This window comes from Toxotes jaculatrix, chromosome 17, assembly GCF_017976425.1.
Source record: "Toxotes jaculatrix isolate fToxJac2 chromosome 17, fToxJac2.pri, whole genome shotgun sequence".
Classification (NCBI taxonomy): Eukaryota; Metazoa; Chordata; class Actinopteri; family Toxotidae; genus Toxotes; species Toxotes jaculatrix.
This window is the reverse complement of record NC_054410.1, coordinates 9,365,314-9,386,770: the sequence shown is the minus strand read 5'-3', so window position 1 is coordinate 9,386,770 and position 21,457 is coordinate 9,365,314. Positions and strand designations below refer to the sequence as shown.

Here is a 21,457-nt window from a genome sequence, read left to right as displayed (position 1 = left end):
TACCATATACTATGACGTTTTTTATGACATTTTGAGGTCAAAAAAATTTTTGACTTCTTTTGCCCAAAAAAAACACCTTACTATACTATGACTTTTTTATGACATTTTGAGGTCAAAAATTTTTTTGACTTTTTTTGGCCGAAAAAAACGCCTTACTATACTGTGACGTTTTTTTATGACATTTTGAGGTCAAAAAAAATTTTGACTTTTTTTACCCGAAAAAAACGACATACTATACTATGACATTTTTTATGAGTTTTTGAGGTCAAAAAAATTTTTGACTTTTTTTGTTCGATTTTGATGCCTTACTATACTGTGACCATTTTTATGACATTTGGAGGCTAAAAAAAATTTTGACTTTTTTTTGCCGATTTTGACGCCTTACTATACTATGACGTTTTTTATGACTTTTTAAGGTCAAAAAATTTTTGGACTTTTTTTGCCCGAAAAAAACGGCTTACTATACTATGACGTTTTTTATGACATTTTGAGGTCAAAAAATTTTTTGACTTTTTTTGCCCGAAAAAAACGGCTTATTATACTATGACGTTTTTTATGACATTTTGAGGTCAAAAAATTTTTTGACTTTTTTTGGCCGAAAAAAACGCCTTACTATACTATGACGTTTTTCATGACATTTTGAGGTCAAAAATTTTTTTGACTTTTTTTGCCCGAAAAAAACGACATACTATACTATGACGTTTTTTATGACTATTTGAGGTCAAAAAAAATTTTGACTTTTTTTGGCCGATTTTGACGCCTTATTATACTATGACCATTTTTGACATTTTGAGGTAAAAAATTTTTTTGACTTTTTTTGTCCGATTTTGACGCCTTACTATACTATGACGTTTTTTATGACTTTTTGAGGTCAAAAAAAATTTTGACTTTTTTTGTCCGATTTTGACGCCTTACTATACTATGACGTTTTTTATGACGTTTTGAGGTCCAAAAAAATTTTGACTTTTTTTGCCCGAAAAAAACGGCTTATTATACTACTACGTTTTTTATGACATTTGGAGGCTAAAAAAAATTTTGACTTTTTTTTGGCCGATTTTGACGCCTTACTATACTATGACGTTTTTTATGACATTTTGAGGTCAAAAATTTTTTTCACTTTTTTTGGCCGAAAAAAACGCCTTACTATACTATGACGTGTTTTATGACATTTTGAGGTCAAAAATTTTTTTGACTTTTTTTGCCCGAAAAAAACGACATCCTATACTATGACGTTTTTGATGAGATTTTGAGGTAAAAAATTTTTTTGACTTTTTTTGCCCGAAAAAAACGCCTTACTATACTATGACGTTTTTTATGACATTTTGAGGTCTAAAATTTTTTTTACTTTTTTTGCCCGAAAAAAACGCCATACTATACTATGATGTTTTTTATGACATTTTGAGGTCAAAAATTTTTTTTTGACTTTTTTTGACCGAAAAAAAACGCCATACTATACTATGACGTTTTTTATGACATTTTGAGCTGAAAAAATTTTTTGACTTTTTTTGCCCGAAAAAAACGCCATACTATAATATGACGTTTTTTATGACATTTTGAGGTCAAAAAATTTTTTGACTTTTTTGGGCCGATTTTGACGGCTTATTATACTATGACGTTTTTTATGACTTTTGAGGTCAAAAAATTTTTTGACTTTTTTTGCCCGAAAAAAACGCCTTACTATACTATGACGTTTTTTATGACATTTTGAGGTCAAAAAAATTTTTGACTTTTTTTGGCCGATTTTGACGCCTTACTATACTATGACGTTTTTATGACATTTTGAGGTCAAAAATTTTTTTGACTTTTTTTGCCCGAAAAAAACGCCTTACTATACTATGACGTTTTTTATGACATTTTGAGGTCAAAAAAATTTTTGACTTTTTTTGCCCAAAAAAAAACGACTTACTATACTATGACGTTTTTTATGACATTTTGAGGTCAAAATTTTTTTTGACTTTTTTTGCCCGAAAAAAACGCCTTACTATACTATGACATTTCTTTATGACATTTTGAGGTCAAAAAATTTTTTGACTTTTTTTGTCCGATTTTGACGCCTTACTATACTATGACGTTTTTTATGACATTTTGAGGTCAAAAATTTTTTTGACTTTTTTTGCCCGAAAAAAACGCCTTACCATATACTATGACGTTTTTTATGACATTTTGAGGTCAAAAAAATTTTTGACTTCTTTTGCCCAAAAAAAACACCTTACTATACTATGACTTTTTTATGACATTTTGAGGTCAAAATTTTTTTTGACTTTTTTTGCCCGAAAAAACGCCTTACTATACTATGACGTTTTTTTATGACAGTTTGAGGTCAAAAAAATTTTTGACTTTTTTTGCCCGGAAAAAACGCCTTAGTATACTATGACGTTTTTTATGACTTTTTGAGGTCAAAAATTTTGTTGACTTTTTTTGTCCGATTTTGACGCCTTACTATACTATGACCATTTTTATGACATTTTCAGGTCAAAAAAATTTTTGACTTTTTTTGGCCGATTTTGACGCCTTACTATACTATGACCATTTTTATGACATTTTGAGGCTAAAAAATTTTTTGACTTTTTTTGTCAGATTTTGATGCCTTACTATACTATGACGTTTTTTATGACATTTTGAGGTAAAAAAAAAAAAAATAGACTTTTTTGTCCGATTTTGACGCCTTAGTATACTATGACGTTTTTTATGACTTTTTGAGGTCAAAAAATTTTTTGACTTTTTTTGTCCGATTTTGACGCCTTACTATATTATGACCATTTTTATGACATTTTGAGGCCGTTCTAAAAAATGACTTTTTTTGGCCGATTTTGACGCCTTACTATACTATGACGTTTTTTATGACATTTTGAGGTCATAAAAAATTTTGACTTTTTTTGGCCGATTTTGACGCCTTACTATACTATGATGTTTTTTATGACACTTTTAGGTCTTACTAAAATATGACTTTTTTTGGCATATTTTGAGGCCGTCCTAAAGTAAGACTGCTTTTGGCCGATTTTTAAGGCTTATTATTATACATCATTTTTTGACATTTTGAGGCCGTTCTAAAGTAAGACTGTTTTTGGGTTTTGAAGCTTTACTATGACGTCTTTTGGCACCGAAATACTTTTGTAATGTAGGAAAGAAAACTTTACTTTTAATAATGTAATGACATATATGTAGGTATTACTGCTATAGAATCAAAGCATGGATTTATGACATATAATGTATAATTTGTTATGTATTTTTGCAGTACGTCTGTGGGTAAGTGATGATGTACATGATTGTATATGATTTGAAATAGATTTTAATTGTTGAGAAAGTAGAGAAAGCAAAGGATTTGAACATGTAAAGAGCACACAAACACAGTAGAAATGTAGAAAATGCACCAGTGCCCTGTTGTGCTCCAGCAATAAAAACACAGTACATATAAAAATATAAGTTCAGAAAGACTGCAACATATCTCTGTTCTGCATCATATCTCAACTACACCAAAGCTAGAATTGTTTAAATGTGTTTTAATAACACCTGTGTACATCAGCAAGCCGCAACCATTGTAAAATTGCTTTTAATCACTTAAAACATTCTCAACCTCCATCTACAAACTCTAACCAACACTAAGGTGATTTACAAATAACACACTGTCCATCAAACCAAATTACTTGTTTTATCTGCACAGATAATTAATCTTACAATGCAGATCAACATTTGCACTGCCAAAATAAACCCCATCTAACCAAAAACCAACACACTATACAAATTATACAAAGCTTTTACTATTACCAAATCATCCACATGGCAAAAATGTCTACCTAAACTCAACTTGTTTTATTCACACGTTGGCAGAATTCCCAAAACAAAAGGGGATGTGACCACAGACATTCATTCATCGTTCATCAATCATAAGACACCACTGAACCAAACAACTCGTCCCACTCAACTAAAGTCCCACCTCCCTACATTCGTTTTCTACTGCTTAATCCATCAGGGTCGCAGGGGAGCTGGAGCCTATCCGAGCTGACTATGGGCGAAAGGCGGGGTACACCCTGGACTGGTCACCAGTCAATCGCAGGGCTGACTCACAAAGACAGACAACCACACACACACTCACAACGGGCAGAGTGGCCAATTAACCTATCCCATGCATGTTTTTGGGATTGTGGGAGGAAGCCGGACTACCCGGAGAGAACCTACGCAGACACAGGGAGAACATGCCGCCCACATCCCTACATTTAATCATGAAATGTTTATGGTTAAAATACAAATTATGCAATGCTTGGAAAAACAATGTCTAACTTTTAACAACAGGCTCCATTAACCTGCTTCATCAACATCTCTCAAACTGAACACTGACTGCGTGAGTTATCCTCTGACAAACTTCATACTTTTTCTTAACATGTGCAACTTTCATGTAACCATATTACATATGTAGTCACATAAACACAACTCACTCAAAGTACAAATGTCCATTAACGTTAACCTTTTCATATATATATATCCACAAATATCAGGATATATTTAACCAAGGACATCCTGGTATTCTTAACGTGGCTGAAAATAACACCATTGAAATGTCTACACAAACTCTAAACAACACTAAAATAATTTACAAACAACACACTGTCCATTAAACCAAATTATTTTGAAGGCTTACTATAATATGACATGTCTCATTACTCCGTGTCACATTGAGACACGCCTCCGTTCAGGAAACCCTTTCCACATTTTTCAGCCTGTTAGCAGAGCAGCCGACAGGGAATCACTTGTGGAGTCATTTCAGAAGACAACATTAAAGCACAGAAATGGTTCATGGATCAGAAATCTCCGCAGGTTGGATCGGAAATTTCCGATCCATGAATTATGTTGGTATTGGAACCTGATACCGATATTGGATCGGATCGGCCCCATCCCTAATGATAAGTACAATTTCTTTTTTCACGAACTCTATTAGTATACCTGTTCTTTGAGGCAGACTGCTTAGTGTTGTATAAAGTCCTGCATTTTCAAACAATGGCTTATTATTTTTGCACAAAGATGTTGGGCTGTTCAGTATTAACAATAAAATCTTTATTATCCACGACAGAACATACATACAGATACATACAAAATATTTTAAAAAATAACTGTACTACATACAGTTTACATTTTACACCTAATGTATCATACACAGACAATGTACAAAACAAATGAAAACGGCTGCACTTGTACAAGTGTCCATGATTTTCTTTAGAGCCCTTGAAGTTTGCTGTAAGAACAAAATAATTTATATTACTATAAATAATATTAATTAATATGAGCATTAGTGACTGCTGAAACTCCAGTTATCTGTATAGTATGACCTGAAAAGAAAACCTAAGGAGAGCACATCCTACCTGTCCTCAACAGTTCTGTTGGATGGGTAATACACCTTAAATGTGAAGCCACTCCTTGGGAATGAGCCCTACCACAGTAAAACAAAGACAAAAAATATTAAGTGATAAATAATACATGAGGTCCTACTGAGGCTGTAAAGACACAAAGATTTAAAATAACAAATACCAGTTGGAAAAACTGGTATTTGTTTTTAATGTTTTTATTCTTATGTTCTGTCCAAACATAAGATAAATACATAATACATGCTTCATTTAAGTTTATTTGGTTTCATACCGGGTTGACACAGAGGCAGTCTGTGTTGGCAATGCTGAAGGGGTCGTATTTGTCTGCGAACACAATGACGTCAGGGACTGGGTAGACACGCAGCGAGTAGTCGTACGCCCAGAATACAGGGCTGACATACAGAGGCAGTGGAGTCAGGTGACCCTGAGATAGGATGGTCTTCACAAACTGGAGAATGAGAAAGAGAATGACAAGATCACTGACTCATTAAAATTACACGACCTTACATGTAGTGTTTAGTCAGAAATTAGACCAGTGTCTGTAAAGCTTTCAGTTGAGGCTTAATTAGTTCAACATCTTTGCAGCAACTGTTATGTGCTTTGAGAACACTTATAGGAAATGACTAACATTTAAACACTGTGTAAGAAGGCAAATCTAACCTTCAACAACACAACAAATAATACTCTTAGTCTTAAAAGGGAAATTTCACTGAAGCTGAAACTCACATGGTTTGGAATGTCAAGATTGTTATTGGGCAACCTCACACAGTTCCTGCACATCTTGTTGACCAGGTCTTCCCTGATAATGACAATCTCCTGGCTGCAGTACTGGATCCTGTCAGGAAAAAACACGACATGACAACGGGGGTCAGTTTTACAGTGGTTTCTGTTACAAGTGTGGTCACATTTTTCTCGAAGCATTACAAAACAAACTGGTGTCTGTCACTTGTGTAATAACTTAGTGTATATTACAATAAACACCTGATAAATACACATATAAAACATGTCCACATGTAATAAAAGCCACATCTTCATTTCACCTGCACGGGTTAGTCGTGAACACAGAAAATGGCACTCTCTGTCTGAACTCCTCAGTGATGTGGTCTGCCAAGGGAGGCCTGAGGGAAACATATTTATCCTCATTTATCCAAACTACTAAGCACATATTGTATAATTATATTAAAAAAACAGATGTCTCTGAAAGTTTACCTTGGCAGGATGGTGCCTGGACCAGGGTCTTCGGGACCAGGAACAAACACAAAGCGACTACTGCAGGTTTAGAATGGACAAATTAAAGTGAAACATACGGAAACTTGAATAGTTAAGAAGAGACCAGAGTAACAACTGACAACTTGTCAGATCCTACCTGCTGTGAATGCTGGGGTATGCACATATGGCATCAGCAAGAGCCTTCAGTGACTCTAAAAACAGAAAAAATTAATCAGATTCTGAAATGCAGTTACACACAGAAAGTACAATAGGTTATGAGTGATGAGGACCCAAAAGTTTCACCTTTGAGTGATTTGATCTGTGTTTTTCCATATGGGGCAGAGGAAAAGTTTCCACAAAAAATGAAACAAGTGGGAGGCATCGCAGCATAGCCTGTGAGAAATAAACAAAGTAAAGCTAAATGTGAATGGTGTCTCATTGTTTGCTTATTCTTGTCCTGTAAAGTTCAAGACTATGATGCAAAACTAGACCTGAGAACATGAGGTTTAGCTTTTCCATCACTTCAACACTGTCCAGCCAAACATCAGAGACAATTACAAACATGGCATCCTCATTCTCCTCCTCCAGCTGCTTCAGCTTAGCAGAAGCCTTCACTGAAGTGGTGGATGGACCACCAAAGAAGTTCATGCTGCCATAGTATGCCCTGGAAATGAAGTAAGGATCACGTTGTGAGGGACCAGCAACTTTAAATGTAGTTCATACAGCAATGCAGGATTCAAATTATGCTGAGTAAAATGTAACTTAATACTAAACTTTAACCTGAAATATATTACATTCTTTTAATTAATATATCAAACTGTAACTCAGCTTTAGAGAAATGTTTGCCAGGTTGCACCTGTTTTGTTCACAATGGCAATGATGTCTGAGTTCAAAACTTAGGTAAAGAATTGACATTTGAGTGCATATCAACAACAGAAACGTAAAGAACATGACAAGCTACAGACTCACTCCAATTTCTAATGTGAGGTTGCCTATTGCTACACTGACCAGCTACAGCTTACTAATTCAGACTCTCGTAAGCTAAACACATCTCTTAAAACCCACTGACCTTGTGGCTGATGACGGCTCTGTTGGTGGAAACCCAAAGCCGTTGACGTGGAAAACCGAGTCCTCATACCAACCTACAGGACAAAAGGCAAAACTTTACTTCCAACAATATATGTAATGTTATTTTATTATTTTAATCTTACTCCATGTATGTCTTTGTTGTTCATTTTTAAACTGAAGTTATAGTAGTAGTTATCTTACCCTCTGCTAGTACAAAGCAGGACTCTGTGTACAGGCCATTATGAAACTGGTGAGAGCATAGTTAAGCAATACTTCCACTTAAAAAGAATATAAAGCACTTTTTGTTGAAAGGCTCCCACAAACAGATTAAAGGATATTGCTTTTGCCATGTCCAGTTGCACTGTTCCACTTGGGTCCTCCAGGTAGAATTTACCCTGAAAAATCGTTTCAAAATATGTTAGAATTTAAATTTAAAAAAAATAATTTTCAAGGAACTGGTAAAGGTCGAAGAAACTTTTTCATCTAAACTGAAACAGACAAACTAATCTGAATCACAAACTCACCTCTTTTAGTTGTGTGATCATCCCAAGTACAATCACCTCTCCTAGTTTAGCTGTGCTACCAAGCAATGCTTCAATTGTCTTCAGCTAAAAACCATAACAAAACAATCTGTCAGTGAAATGCAAAACAGTAAAATGGGCTTCAGCTCAAAACTGATGATGATTTGATACCTGAAATTTGTTTTGACCCTCTTCAACAGCAGCTCCTATTGCAGGTGGGGTGAAGAGCTCATGCCGATGTGTACGCTACAAAAAATATGTCTTTATAAGTACGACATACACTACTAGACAAACTGTAAACATGAGTAAAAGTGGTCAATGAAGCACAGCATACTGACCTGTTGTAAGATTGTGTAGCGCTCCCTGAAGAGTTCAGCTTTGTCTTTGGCCAAACCACACAGACTAGGGGCTGGATGTCTGGTCATACTGATGCTGAATGAAAGAGCAAAAAAAAAAAAGCTTTTAAAAAATAAATACGTTATATACTTTTATAATATTTTATGTTCATTTTGGCACAAAGGAGAAGAAAACTCACGGTACAAATTTCTTCCGCTCCACACTGTAAATGTATCTGGGCACATCAAAGGCTCCAATGATGTTGAAAACATTATCTCTGGAAGAGAATTAAACAATTCATATAAGTAAGATTTTCTCAACAGCACAATAAAGATAATTATACAACAACAGACTAGTCAATAATGAAAAAATTGTTGGTTGCAACCCCACTTACACGGCTTCATCACAAGATTGAGTGCAGTCCTGCACAGCATTTTCCACCACAGACAGTTCTATCATACTGGAGGACACTGTTGGAAAACAACCAAACACAGGAACACTATAAGTGCTGCAAACAGCAGCGATCACAATGCGATCTGTAGTGACTGACTGTACTGTACGTACATGGCTGCTTTTCCACCGCATCCAGGACCTTTTCAACAACATCATCCAGTTCAGAGGGACTGACAGACTCCAGCACCTCCACAAGGTATCTGCTGGCTTCACTGGAGCACAAAACAGCAGGAAAACATGGAAATGTTGTTAGTGTCCTTCATTTTGACAAAGAGTATAAAACTACAAAAAAAAAAACAAAAGTTCTTTAAGAAAATGTATGTATGCTTGGTTCTGCTGAAAGATTTCACAATTTAACTAACATTAAAATAAAATAAATATATAAACAGGTGAGATACACGCTGAAACATCAATAATTATTTAATAATTACAGTGTAGTAACAAAGTATTTATTATTATGAAATGGGTCTGCAGCGTATCATCCACTCCACTGAGAAGGTGATTGGCTGCAATCTGCCATCTCTCCAGGACCTGTACGCCTCCAGGACCCTGAGGCGTGCAGGTAAGATTGCAGCTGATCCCTCCCACCCTGGTCACAAACTCTTCGAAACACTTCCCTCTGACAGGAGGCTGCGGTCCATCAAGACCAAAACCTCACGTCACAGGAACAGTTTCTTTCCCTCTGCCGGCACCCTAATCAACACAGCTCCCCACCCCCCTCTCCCCCAAACGGCACGGACCCTCATTTCCCCACAAGACTATGTTACAGTAACATAATTTCAGCTCTGTATGCGTTATATTAATGCTCCTATGGCATTATTATCTCTTTGCACTACATCTACTTTGCAACATTGCACATTATTACTATTACTATTTGTACAGACTGTTTCTTCCTCTTAGTACTTCTTTCTTTCTCTTATTTTAGTATTAAAAATTTGTTTGTTCTTTTCTTGTTCAACTTTGTATGTTATGGGACTTGTCAGTCCAATTCGTCTGTTTTGCACCTACAACACCACGTCAAATTCCTTGTATGTGTAACATACCTGGCAATAAAGTTTTCTGATTCTGGATCATACTTCCTTCACAGAGTACAGTACTTTTGGTACTATTTTAACTTAAATGCATGACTTTTTCTTATGTTCTTATATTGTGGTATTGCTAGTTTTGTTTCAGTAAAACTTAAGTTGTTATGCTGTCCTCACTGGAACACAAAACAACACGAGAGCCAACGTTACTATTGTGTTAACTCCGAACTCGTAGCAGTTAGCTCCAACTTTAGCGAAAACATTTATAGCAAAGTTTAACCATGACTATAATACATACGGTCGCAGAATAAGCCCCCGCATCTTGAAGCCAGCAGACACTTTTGTCTTTATTTTTCGGGCAACATCCATGTTTGAGTCTGTCCAGCTCAAGCTTTGGCGCTAAATACCAACTTCCGCACGTATTTCGTCACTTCCGCATATATTTCGTCACTTCCGCCGAAGAACAGGGCAAAAGTAGTAAAGACCGAAACTATTTTTAAAACCTTGAACATTTTTAGGTTTAATCACTTCAACTTTACCCCCCCCCCCCCCTTCTTCTCCTCCTGCATGTTAATTTATTGCAATTCTGCATTGCCTTTCTAACGTGTTTGTGTAGTGTTGTGATGGCAGAAAAGGGCTATTCTGTCTATTCTTATCACAAATACATGATGTGCTTGATGTAGAATACGACAAAGGTGTACGGAAACCGGTGAGAACGTTTATTTTGCTGTGACAACAGCTGTTGCAGTCAGATAGGAATATTAAAATGTTTCGAATAAGGAAATTTAGAGCTTTCAAACAATGTATGATTTCTCAAAAATGCGTGAAGAGCAAAACACACCAAATGCAGTGCTGTCAAGACCAACTAAAAGGTAAAAAAAACGTGTTGGATTTTTCCTGGTTATATAATATAATGTATTTCTTTTTATTTATTTGTTCAATAACATATACAACTTTTATTTTTCATTAAACACTCTGGACTCCCACATATGGTAGTGGTCGACGAGGATTTTATTTTGAAACAACAAAGAGGATGACCGGAAGAGAGATGACACAGCTACATTGCCAGAAGAACGACGCGCTCTTGCTGTTTTTGCCGTTTTTTACGTTACGTGTACAGGATGTTTTGGTTTTCACAACATGAGAAAACCCTATAAGGCCGACTGAAAGTGTCCCGCAGCCTGTGAGTATGTTTATGTAAACATTTGTGTGAAATGTTTGTGTATTCTGCACACTGTTGCAATTGCATTGTTGCAATTGTTGCACCTGCAAGTTACTGTAACGTATAACGTTTACAATTTTGTGCAAATAATACCGCGTAAGTGATCGTCTTTTATCTTAAACCGATGACAGCAACATTGCTTATTTCGCAGTCAGGTGCTACTTCTGTTACTATAATAGTGTAACTGCAGCTGAGACCGTAGGTGACATTTTAGACAGTTTTTTTTTTTTTCTTAATTTTAGGTTCAAAGACATGTCTTCTCTTTCTATTAATAGCAGCCAGTCATGGATTCCGCATTTGAGAAGCACTGCTCGGAGCTGGTGGCCCGGGAGAGGAGCGGACACACGGCTGTGGCGGAGGAGAACCTACTGTATGTGTGGGGCGGCTACGTGGTAAGAACAAACTAATAAACAAACCAACAAAACACTAAACGCCATGTTAAACCTGTTTAACATGTTTTGCTTTAAGACAGTTTCTCCGTCATGCAAAGTGGGGGAAATAATCGCTTGTTTTATCCAAACAACAGATCAGTTCAGTATGACGCAAGACAAGGAAAAGCAGCAATTCATCACATCTGAGAGCCTGGACCCACATAATGTTTTACAGTTTTGGTTAAAAAAAAACTTTAATTATTGATTCATTATTAAAATAGGTATAGATTAATTTTCTGACTAATAAATCAACGATGTTAATGCATCAGAAATAATGGATCAATAATAATCCAGTAATTAAATAAATAAACAAAACAGAACAAATACCAGTATTATTTCTGCTGGACATATTTATTCCATTGTAATAGACACATTTTATTCTCTACAGTCAATTGCAGATGATGAAGTTCTTTTACCCAGTGATGAAATCTGGGTGTATGACTTGCAACAAGGTGTATGGTAAGACTATACTAAACAGACATACAACATTCACTTGTGTGGAGCGCTCTGCTCTCACTTCTGTTGTACTTTTCTATTTAGTTTTTTGTTCTTTTTTTTTGAAGGGAAGTGTTTCACATGACAGGGGAAGTCCCTCCCTCCATGTCTGGGACCTGTGGCTGCTCCCTGAATGGACACATGTACATATTTGGAGGTTGTGACGACAATGGACAGACCAATCAGGTGAGGCTGGTAACTGGTCCTCCACACAGTTCATGACACTTTGTGTTTTACTTCACGTAAACTACATGTTTTTTTTTAAATTTATGTGTGGTTAATGAATGCTGAAATTTTTAAGTTTTTGCTGTTAAAATAATTTTAAGAATATTTAAATTTCAACCTTTCAAAACTTTTCCGACCATTAACACAGACTCATTGCTGAGAGAAGCAGATGCATCAGAAACCCAATGCAAAAATGGGCATTGCTCATTGAAAAGCAGTGAACAAATTTGGATGAATAAACACAGCGCAGCAGTGTCCACATTCAGAAAGGTCACAGCTTAGGCTGAACAACGTTGACACGAAGAAGTGATCAATGCTTTCCTTCAAACAGATCTATTGTGTCAACCTGAGAGACGGTAAATACGCTTGGAAGAAGATCATACACGAGATGGGCTCTGCTCCCTCACCTCGAGACAAACTGTCCTGCTGGATTTATAAAGGACGGTAAGCAGTGTGACGTCAGTTTCAACAGATTGCTCTTTCCAGTACTTTGGGAAGGTGGCAGTGTAAAGTCCATGAACTACTTACTTGATCTGACATAAGAGTTTGACATAAGAGTGTAACTTATTGGGAAGCTCAGTTCATGTGTGCTATAGTATGCATTCAGCTCTGGTCTTTTAATTTTTTTTTTTCCAGATTTTTTTATTGAATATGTGTTGTCTGTGTTCTGGTTTATTTGTCTTATGTATAATTGTAAACGTGATAGTAATTTTGGATATCTTTCTTTAACATAATCCAGGATAATCTACTTTGGAGGATACGGTCACAAAATCCTGACTGATACTGATAGCAGGGCCAGAAGCTTCACCATAGATGAAGCAGCATGGGTAATATATATTTTTTTATAGGCCTCATTTTTATATGAGATTTTGTCCCAAAATGCCTGAAAGTGAGATATTTCAGCATCTGGTGACACAGTTCAGGCCAAGACTACTCTTAAAAATATAGAGGGAAATCTCCACATATTTGAGAGACATTTTGTTGAAAGACAACAGTTGAAATCAGTTTCTTTGCTCCTGAACAGCTATCTTGTTGTTTTCAGGTGGAGGATGTCTTCTGGGGATGGAACAACGAGGTTCATATATTTGACCCCATGCAAGCCAGTTGGAGTGAACCAAAAACCCATGTAAGTCAGTTAAATTCTTGAATACATAGATTTAGATTAGTGACATTTATTTATGATGCAGAGTGAGTAAGGGATATTTGAAAACTTCAAAAATTTTAAAATACCCGAAAGATTTTACAGTGACAGTGTTTGCGTGCAGGGCCATGCTCCCGCCCCCAGGGCTGCTCACGCCAGCGCCACAACTGGTTGTAAAGGGTACATTTGTGGAGGTAGAGTCATGGTGAGAGCTGTTTGTGCTTTTGAGTTCTTCTTTCATATCTGCAAACAGTCATTAATACACACAAAACAGTCAGGATCTGAGTCAGGGTCTGCCAACTGTAACTTGTTCTCCTGTTTTGTTTTGTTTTGTTTTTTTTTTTGTTTTTTTTTTTTTAAATGCAGGAAACCAGGACAAATGACATTCACTGCCTGGACCTTGAATCGTGGACGTGGTCAGAAATGTGCGTATGTGATTGTTGTGAGCAATCAGAATCTCATTTTATTTTACATGATGATATAGTGTAGAGAGAATGAAAAAAAACATACTTATTATCTTTAATATATATGTTTCCCAGAATCCCAATGTCCACCACTCCAGTGGGCAGATCGTGGCATACACTCACAGCAGTATCTGACAGTTCCTTGTTCCTGTTTGGAGGTCTCAGTGTAGACTGCAAACCAATGAGTAAGAAAATTCATTCAAATTTTTTTACATTTATTTCTTCTGTAGTCTTGATTTCTTAATGTTCCTTAACTGTTTTCTTTTAGTTAAAAAGTGTATTTTCCTCCATCAGGTGATGGGTGGTTGCTTGATGTTGAAACAAAGAAATGGAGAGAGGTCGAGCATCCCTATAAGAATAAGCCAAGGTAGCAAAGCAACAGTACTTGGATGTTGTATACATCATTTATTAATTAACCTATTGATTCTGGTTTATGTATTCACTTACTGACAGATTGTAAGATGATCTTTTGTGAGAATATGAGTAGATATTAAATTGTATATCTTTTTACTTTTCTCCTACTCAAGGTTGTGGCACACAGCGTGCCTAGGGAAAGACTCTGATGTTGTTGTGTTTGGTGGAAGTTGTGACTACATCCTCCTTGTTGACACTGTAAGTATCATATAGAGAAACAACCAAAGCTGAAACATAATGTGGAAAAAAGATAAAATTTTACAGACCAAAAAAGTAAATAAATAACAACTTAAAGCCTGCCTGAATTCATGTGAACACAGACTCACAAGTCAAATATGTTTTGCATGCAGAATTTTAACAGGGTGTACTTTGATAAAATCAAGTCTCAAAACAAAAATTAACTTTCAACAAATCTATAAATAAGTATGTTGTGAATGAAAAGCTACAGTCTGTTGATGTGTACCACACTTGATACTTAATCGTCATCATTATCGTCAAAACATTTCAGAAATTGCATGTCTGTAAAAGAAAGTACTGTGTGCTGAATATAAAGTCTTGTGAAAAAATTCTGAACTTAAAATGGACTTTTGCAAACCTTGCATATTTCTCTTTAGGGTCATTGCAATGATGCACTTGTTTTCCAGATGCAACCATATCCTCTATTCAGGTAAAAAAAAAAAAACTTTCTATATTTTATCTTTCATGACAAAGCGAATTTTACTAAAAGAACTGCAGGAACAAAATACATCTAATTTTCATACAGTAACAGACATTTATGCCAAATCGATGGATGCATTAGAGGTTAGGTGTGTCAGATCCAGCTCCCTTGTAAAATGCATGCTGGTTCATCTTTAAGAGCCATTGTTTGAAGATATTAGTTTCACTTGTGCTTCTCCTGCTATGGCAAGTAAAAATATCTGTTGTTAAAAAGGTTTTCAGATCTTGTCATATTTCCTTTAATTATGTAATCTTGTTCCCAAAATAGAAATGAGAAATGACTTTTTTTCTTCTGACAGGATTTGTGAAGATTACATTGCAAAGAACGTGAGGAACGATGAGATGCTCAGAAATCAGCTTTCACTCCTGCCTCCCAAACTACTCGCAGCAGTTCAGAGGAGGATTTCTTTCTACAGGCCTTCAAAGAAGCAAAAATATTAATTAGGAGAATGTTCTAAATGCCAAGAACAATGCAATATCTTACAATTTGTTTTATTTGTATATTTTTAAGTATTGTACTCCCTTCAGCGTGAACATCTTATTCACACTGTGGGGTAGCATTTTTATTTTTATTATGTACTGTGCAGAATATTTATGGTGTTATATTTTATTGTCGTCCTGATATACGTTTTGTACTCTCTGCCGACTGAAACACACTAACAAACTGTCTATGTGATACTGTGATGATTAAATGGCACATTTAAACATTTTTGTGGATTATTAGACAGCAATTTGAATTACTAAATCAAAAATACAGCATAGTCTAATTTTATTTGTAATATAAAACAAAATTACAAAATTCTTTTTCTGGTTGAAATGCACCTTTGTATAAACAGTAACATGTTTTTTGACAAACACAGTATTTACACGAAAGTTCAAGTTATGAGTTCATGCACAAAACTACTCTGCTCCACCACTGAGTGGCAGCAGGCCTTTATGTTTGAAAGTGGCTGAGTCATCAGAAATGCAGCTGGGTCAAACTGAGCCTGACTGAAAGTCTCTCTGTTGCCGCACATTCCTTCTTCATAAGGGTGGAGAAGTCCAGAAACTGTGGTCAGGAAGGAGACCTTAAATAAACAGCCCCAGTTCATACCTTTGCAGGGTTGCCACTTAGGAAAAACTACCTACTGGTGGAAAATGTTCTTTGCATAATGCATAGTCAGGCGGCCTTGAGAATGTGGCCTTACTTTCAGCTCTCAGAGAAATGCCTGCGCTATCTCTTTCACCTATTAACCAACAAGTCAAGGTAAAGTAAGTAATAGGTAACAAATAAGTAGCTGCATGCTCTGTGGGAGCCCAGCAGGATTGAGAGGGTGACAGTGACACCGTACCACTACAGAAACCAAGGAGGCCTCTGTCAGTTAACAGCTCAGGTCTCTGAGTGGAGAACTGCCTGGCATCTGTTCAAGCTGATGTTATAACGCCACAGTTAAACTGCTTCTTGTTGTTAAGTAAGACTTGGGTAAATGCAAAGGTCTGGAGTGCAGCTGTTTCAGTTCAACACAAACAATGTTAAACATGCAGGAAACCCTGCATAAATACAGCGAAGTAGCCTTCCCATGTAGCAGGGAATTTGTCAAAAGAAACCCTGGTTCCCTTTTTTTTTATAAAATATCCTCTGCAGACTGCTGTATCCCATAAAGACAGCTCAAAAGGACAGTAGCTCGGCTGCAGAATTCTCAGCTGGGGGTCAACTAAACTCTCTCACAATAGTGTCCATCAGCTCCTCTTCTGATCCATCGTACAGGATGACTGGCATGGTGAGAGAGGAGCTATGGCAGCTGCCAAAAGTCCTGGGGAGAGTTTAGAGGCATGTCAAGAAGATGCTGATTAAAAACAGGAAATCAAATTTACATGTAAGTGTATTCTGACTTGTTAGTTTTGGCACCAGATGTATCACTTTTGAGCAAATCAATCCACAACAACGATCAGCTGATCTCAGGATATGTTGCACAAAACGGCCATCGTGCTGAAAAGGCCACTGCTTAAGGAAAACTCTGGAAACATATTTTTCTTTGTGGATCCGGTTTTCACACTCACCACCAACAAAGCAGCAACAACAGACACTTGTTTGTTTCTGTCCTTCTCGCAGACGTCTGGCTAATGTGATCTACTCTAAGAACAATAGTTTGGTATTTCGATCCCTTCAAGGTGAATTTGATCTGGCTCTGCTCGGCTTTAACAACCATACTGAGCTCGGAAATCCATTATTTATTAGAGCTGTCTACTTACGATTGTTTTTCTGATGTGGGAACCGCTTCCAGCAAAGCCCCTCTTGCCAAAAAGCCCTGCGAGGACGACTGACATAAACCAGAGAGGAAATAAAGGATATCATGTGTTTTCATTTAATCTCTGAACAATTATTGTTATTTTAAAATCATCCTGCTGTGCATGATCTATAATAAACTGTGTTGAAAAACAGATATATCGTTCCTCATCCAATAATAATTTAAAAAAAAACCCAAAACAAATAGTGGTAAAATGAAATAATAAAAAGAAATCCTTACATTGTGTTGACTGTTGCACGCGGGTGTGTGTTTTTTAACGTGTGTGAAAGCATTATTGCTCTTCTTGTTTACATCTCTTGATCCACCGTGGGAGCCACGTGGCTCCTCGGCTCTCCCGGACGCTCTCAGCCGCGGAGCTGGGCTGATGTCGTCCTCGGTGTCTTCCCGGCTGAAGTGACACAGTCCGTAAGTTTTGGATTTCATAAAAGACTTCTTGGTAGGATTTTTCTTCACAGAAGACACTGTCTCTCGTTCCTCATAATCTGCAAGAACTGTGTCCAGTTCTGCATCAATATCATCGTCGTCCCCAGAGAAGTCAGAGTCGTGCCCCTCGCTGTGGCTGTCCGGTTGCGCACGGTTACGCGCGTTGCGCAAAATTGCATGAATTTTGAGAGGCTTGAATGGACGGCTGTCCTGTTTGGGCGAAGTGACACCGGCAGCTGTTTTGGCCACTTTCACCTCACCGACACACGCAGGTGCAACTTTCTTCCCTCGGCTCGGACCGCTGCCCATGTCCGTCTCTCTGGCTGCTTTCAAAATCTAAATGCAAAGTCCCATTTCCAAGTTCCCCCTCAGGCACAGCAAGACGCTCCCAGAGTTGAATATTAACCAGCAAAGACTTGAGATCCTTGGCCGTATTTAAGGTCAGTTTTCAATTAGGTTTAATGTTGTAAGACAGTTCTTTGGCTAAAATCTCGTGTTCACAGGCCGGACTTTAGGCAGAACCGTTGCCTGTAAACTTTCGAGCCATTCCACATCAGGATGAGAAGCAGTGTATCCGTTACATAACACCAGTTTAGCTCAGGACCCCGGGGAGAAAACTCCGCCTTCTTATACTGAGAAACACACACAGTCTTTATGTTTCTAAAATTTCTACTGAACAAAAGTAACTTCCACTTTTATTTTATAAGTCATACTCCTACTTCTCTATATAGTTTCTCATTTGCCACAGAATTTAAATTATTTCTGTTTGAAGAAAAAAAATGAAAGCAACCATTTTTACAGTACAATTGAATATTAAGTCATTCCCTGGCTTGAAAAAGAGATTACATAAGGATTTAGACAGCATGAGGATGAAAAGGTTAATAGGGACAATTAGTTTGATTTATCTGTATCACATCAGCAACAACGACCAGCCTATTGCTCGTCTGTGTTCAGCTAATAGATTTTATTGAGCCAAGTGAGGTCAAGAGTGAGTGAGTTTCTGTCAGCCCGCCGGGTCCAGGAGGCCCCCATCTTGCCAGCCCCAGCCCCTCCAGTGACTGATTAAGACTGAAGCACTGAGCCACAACAGAGAGGGGGCATTCCTTTCCGACAGCTTTGGGCTTCCCAGAGATTCCTCAATAAGCTTTTGTTTGGTCCACTTGCACATACAAAAGACACAGCGGGGGCATCTCCCTGCCTGAGCTGTCCAACACGAAGCCAGAGTCCACCCGAGTGAAGAAGTTGTTTGCCATCTTTCATTAAGTGCCTTTTTCACCCTCTTTCCTTGCTTATGTGTGCACATATGTGTGTGTGTGCCAGACAGCTGTGCAACCTGTTCTCTCTGGAGGATGACCAAGTCAAAGACACCTGCTGTTTAAGCAACTGGCATTTTTCTAACTGTGAGTTTGAGTGGAAAAAAAACAGTCTGCATGTCCCCAGATGTCTCATCTAGGAAATTCCTGCTTTTCTGTCTCATTTTTAGAAAACATGTGTAAGATGTTGGCTGTTTTCATCAAGGCTGGGAAGACTACTTCCCCTCGGCTTACATTTGACTGAAACAGAATGTTAAAGTATTTAAAATAAAATATTCATATGACAGTACAAAAGTAGCTGTTTTGTAGACTACTCACAGCAGCAGCAAGACCCAGTGTATGTGAATTAGTATGACTTTCTCCTAATAAACAGCCTCTCTACAATTCAGTGATAGTCTCCAAAGATGTCATCATCTTTGCTTTATGAAAAAAAAAAAGAAAACTTTTGTAGAGAACTCCTTATAGGGAAAAGAGCTTCAGAGTGAAACTGGAACATCCTCTTGTCTGTGCAAAATAATTGTATACTGTAGTTCTTGCCTCTCCAAACGTCCAATACGGCATGAAAACCTACTTGAGTGAAAGTACAATCACTCATTTCAGGTTGTACAAACAAGTATAAGTACATGAGCAAGCTTGATTGTCACTCCTGCTTCTCACCAAGTCCTGTTTGTGTTGTTTTCGGCCCCCATTTCTGTTATTCTCTGCCTGCACCAGTGTATCATTAAAAAGATCAGACGGCCACATCTGGAGAAGAACTCAACAGCTTCCAGACGAGGGGGAGGATCTGCCGCGAGACGGAGGCCACAGCCCAGCTCACTACATAACTGTGGTTTTTTCTGACTTCTCCCTGCTTCAAGAATATTCCTCCACCATGAGGAAGGCTTGAAAAGACACGGGGAAAGTTCCGTCTTTGTGTGGCTTTTCGTTCTGCATGGCTTTGTATACTGTATCTTATCCTCTAAAATTACATGAATCAAATAGTTTTTTTGTACAATGATTAGACAGTGTTCTGTGGTACTTTTGCACTATTATGGATACTTTTGTTTCCTCCTAATAGCAGGAAAGCATTTGTGAGAAGTTTTAATTATTGTGACTCAACTGCTCCATGTGAAGGGAAACAAATAACTATTGTTGTCATTTTTGAGCCAATAAACACTGCTCCCATATGTCTGGCGAAACTAAATCTTTGGAGAGTATTTAACAAGCCAGCTGCCCACTGATAGGCATCCCAGTAAAACTGTCTGGGCCTCTTACCCTGCCAGGTACACAAACATGAACATGACGGGGGTCACAAAGAAACACACACACAACCCGATATTTCAGCAGGGTTTTATTTTATCATTTCTAAACTGATAAACCAGGTTATCAAAAACATGAATATGTATAAAATATATAATCTTGGTTAATTATAGTCAGAATCTAGGTGACTGTTGTCTGTGCAGTCTGAATTTACACAACTCTGATTCCAGCAGATATAGGAAAAATAAAGCCCACATTATGTGTGTGTATCGCTGTGCCACTGAAATATACATGCTGTTTTCCAGTGGAGGCAGTTGTACGGAAGATACATTCATGTCACATCTAACTGATACGTTTATGAGTTTAAAAATACAGGAAAAATTATGCTCAATCATTTGTTGAGCATTAAATCTTTTTAATTTGTATAATGACAGTGTATTAGAAATGACTGAATGAACGCGTTTGCATTACTCTACCTCCCCACCTGCACATAGTTTACATAGATACCATCTGGTTCATCTTATATACCATCAAAGTATTACATATTTGAAGAAATAGATCAATCAGTACATCTAATTCATTCAGATTTTATTATGACCTTTAACTATTTGTTACAGAGCTTTGTGTATGCATATTTTCCTTCCTTTTTATACCAGGTACAAGAACTACATTACATTTATATAATGTTCTGCAAATTTGAGATTTACTACAAAATAAAACACCCAAATCTTCTTCCTTTTGCAGTCAGACAGAAGATCCATCGAGACACTGCACAGACGTAATCAACTGACCAGATAAGCAGAGCTGAGACAGAGGGATATTGTAACTCTGACACAGTGACATAAGGTTGTCAGGGCAACATTCAGTGCAGCCAAGAGGAGTTCAGCTGTAGTAAAAGAACCAGAGACAGCCCTATTTATCTTTGAGCTATCCCTCTTAATCTGCTAGATTACCAAATGTAAATTAAGGCTTTTGCTGTTGTGTTGACGTTGAAAGTGCATCACAGAGATGAACTTATGACCGCTGGAAGACATTTGTGGGAAACTTTTTCAGTGCTCAGCACAAACCTTTTATTTCCCGTCAGTACATTAATAATGTGTTTTCATATATTTCTCA

General features: G+C 37.2%; 3 protein-coding genes across 5 annotated transcripts; 1 reads left to right on the top strand and 2 right to left on the bottom strand.

The window, feature by feature from the left end:
• Nucleotides 1-5,033: 5,033 nt before the first annotated feature.
• On the bottom strand, nt 5,034-10,364 carry pole2 (polymerase (DNA directed), epsilon 2). The gene is made up of 19 exons (XM_041060843.1): nt 10,268-10,364; nt 9,056-9,156; nt 8,886-8,961; nt 8,691-8,768; nt 8,494-8,587; nt 8,327-8,401; nt 8,159-8,242; nt 7,973-8,029; nt 7,836-7,884; nt 7,636-7,708; nt 7,058-7,230; nt 6,870-6,959; nt 6,724-6,778; nt 6,567-6,626; nt 6,398-6,475; nt 6,084-6,192; nt 5,629-5,805; nt 5,355-5,422; nt 5,034-5,227 (listed from the first exon to the last, which is right to left on the bottom strand). The coding sequence occupies exons 1-19, from the start codon at nt 10,336-10,338 to the stop codon at nt 5,209-5,211; spliced, it is 1,587 nt and encodes a 528-aa protein (XP_040916777.1). The 5' UTR covers nt 10,339-10,364; the 3' UTR covers nt 5,034-5,208.
• Nucleotides 10,365-11,013: 649 nt separating this feature from the next.
• Nucleotides 11,014-15,777, top strand: LOC121197794 (kelch domain-containing protein 1-like). 2 transcript variants are annotated; one of them, XM_041061568.1, is made up of 14 exons: nt 11,014-11,152; nt 11,470-11,583; nt 12,011-12,081; nt 12,186-12,303; nt 12,674-12,786; nt 13,082-13,169; nt 13,385-13,468; nt 13,608-13,688; nt 13,850-13,908; nt 14,023-14,132; nt 14,242-14,314; nt 14,475-14,559; nt 14,976-15,028; nt 15,378-15,777. In XM_041061568.1, the coding sequence occupies exons 2-14, from the start codon at nt 11,476-11,478 to the stop codon at nt 15,517-15,519; spliced, it is 1,185 nt and encodes a 394-aa protein (XP_040917502.1). In that variant the 5' UTR covers nt 11,014-11,152; nt 11,470-11,475; the 3' UTR covers nt 15,520-15,777. The 2 variants fall into 2 exon arrangements, with proteins under 2 accessions (XP_040917502.1, XP_040917501.1); XM_041061567.1 differs by having other exon boundaries at nt 11,467-11,583.
• Nucleotides 15,778-15,849: 72 nt separating this feature from the next.
• Nucleotides 15,850-18,324, bottom strand: LOC121197795. 2 transcript variants are annotated; one of them, XM_041061569.1, is made up of 3 exons: nt 17,586-18,324; nt 17,311-17,378; nt 15,850-16,871 (listed from the first exon to the last, which is right to left on the bottom strand). In XM_041061569.1, the coding sequence occupies exons 1-3, from the start codon at nt 18,096-18,098 to the stop codon at nt 16,769-16,771; spliced, it is 684 nt and encodes a 227-aa protein (XP_040917503.1). In that variant the 5' UTR covers nt 18,099-18,324; the 3' UTR covers nt 15,850-16,768. The 2 variants fall into 2 exon arrangements, with proteins under 2 accessions (XP_040917503.1, XP_040917504.1); XM_041061570.1 differs by having other exon boundaries at nt 17,311-17,366.
• Between the last annotated feature and the right edge of the window lie 3,133 nt (nt 18,325-21,457).

Coding starts and splice junctions, on each gene's coding strand:
- pole2 (XM_041060843.1), bottom strand. CDS start 10,338: ATGGATGTTGCCCGAAAAATAAAGACAAAAGTGTCTGCTGGCTTCAAG. Junction 8,588..8,690: donor GAGCGGAAGAAATTTGTACC/GTGAGTTTTCTT, acceptor TCTTTCATTCAG/CATCAGTATGACCAGACATC. Junction 6,779..6,869: donor ACAGATCAAATCACTCAAAG/GTGAAACTTTTG, acceptor TTCTGTTTTTAG/AGTCACTGAAGGCTCTTGCT.
- LOC121197794 (XM_041061568.1), top strand. CDS start 11,476: ATGGATTCCGCATTTGAGAAGCACTGCTCGGAGCTGGTGGCCCGGGAG. Junction 12,304..12,673: donor ACAATGGACAGACCAATCAG/GTGAGGCTGGTA, acceptor TCCTTCAAACAG/ATCTATTGTGTCAACCTGAG. Junction 15,029..15,377: donor CAACCATATCCTCTATTCAG/GTAAAAAAAAAA, acceptor TTCTTCTGACAG/GATTTGTGAAGATTACATTG.
- LOC121197795 (XM_041061569.1), bottom strand. CDS start 18,098: ATGGGCAGCGGTCCGAGCCGAGGGAAGAAAGTTGCACCTGCGTGTGTC. Junction 17,379..17,585: donor CGTGCAACAGTCAACACAAT/GTAAGGATTTCT, acceptor GGTTTATGTCAG/TCGTCCTCGCAGGGCTTTTT. Junction 16,872..17,310: donor CCCACATCAGAAAAACAATC/GTAAGTAGACAG, acceptor AACTCTCCCCAG/GACTTTTGGCAGCTGCCATA.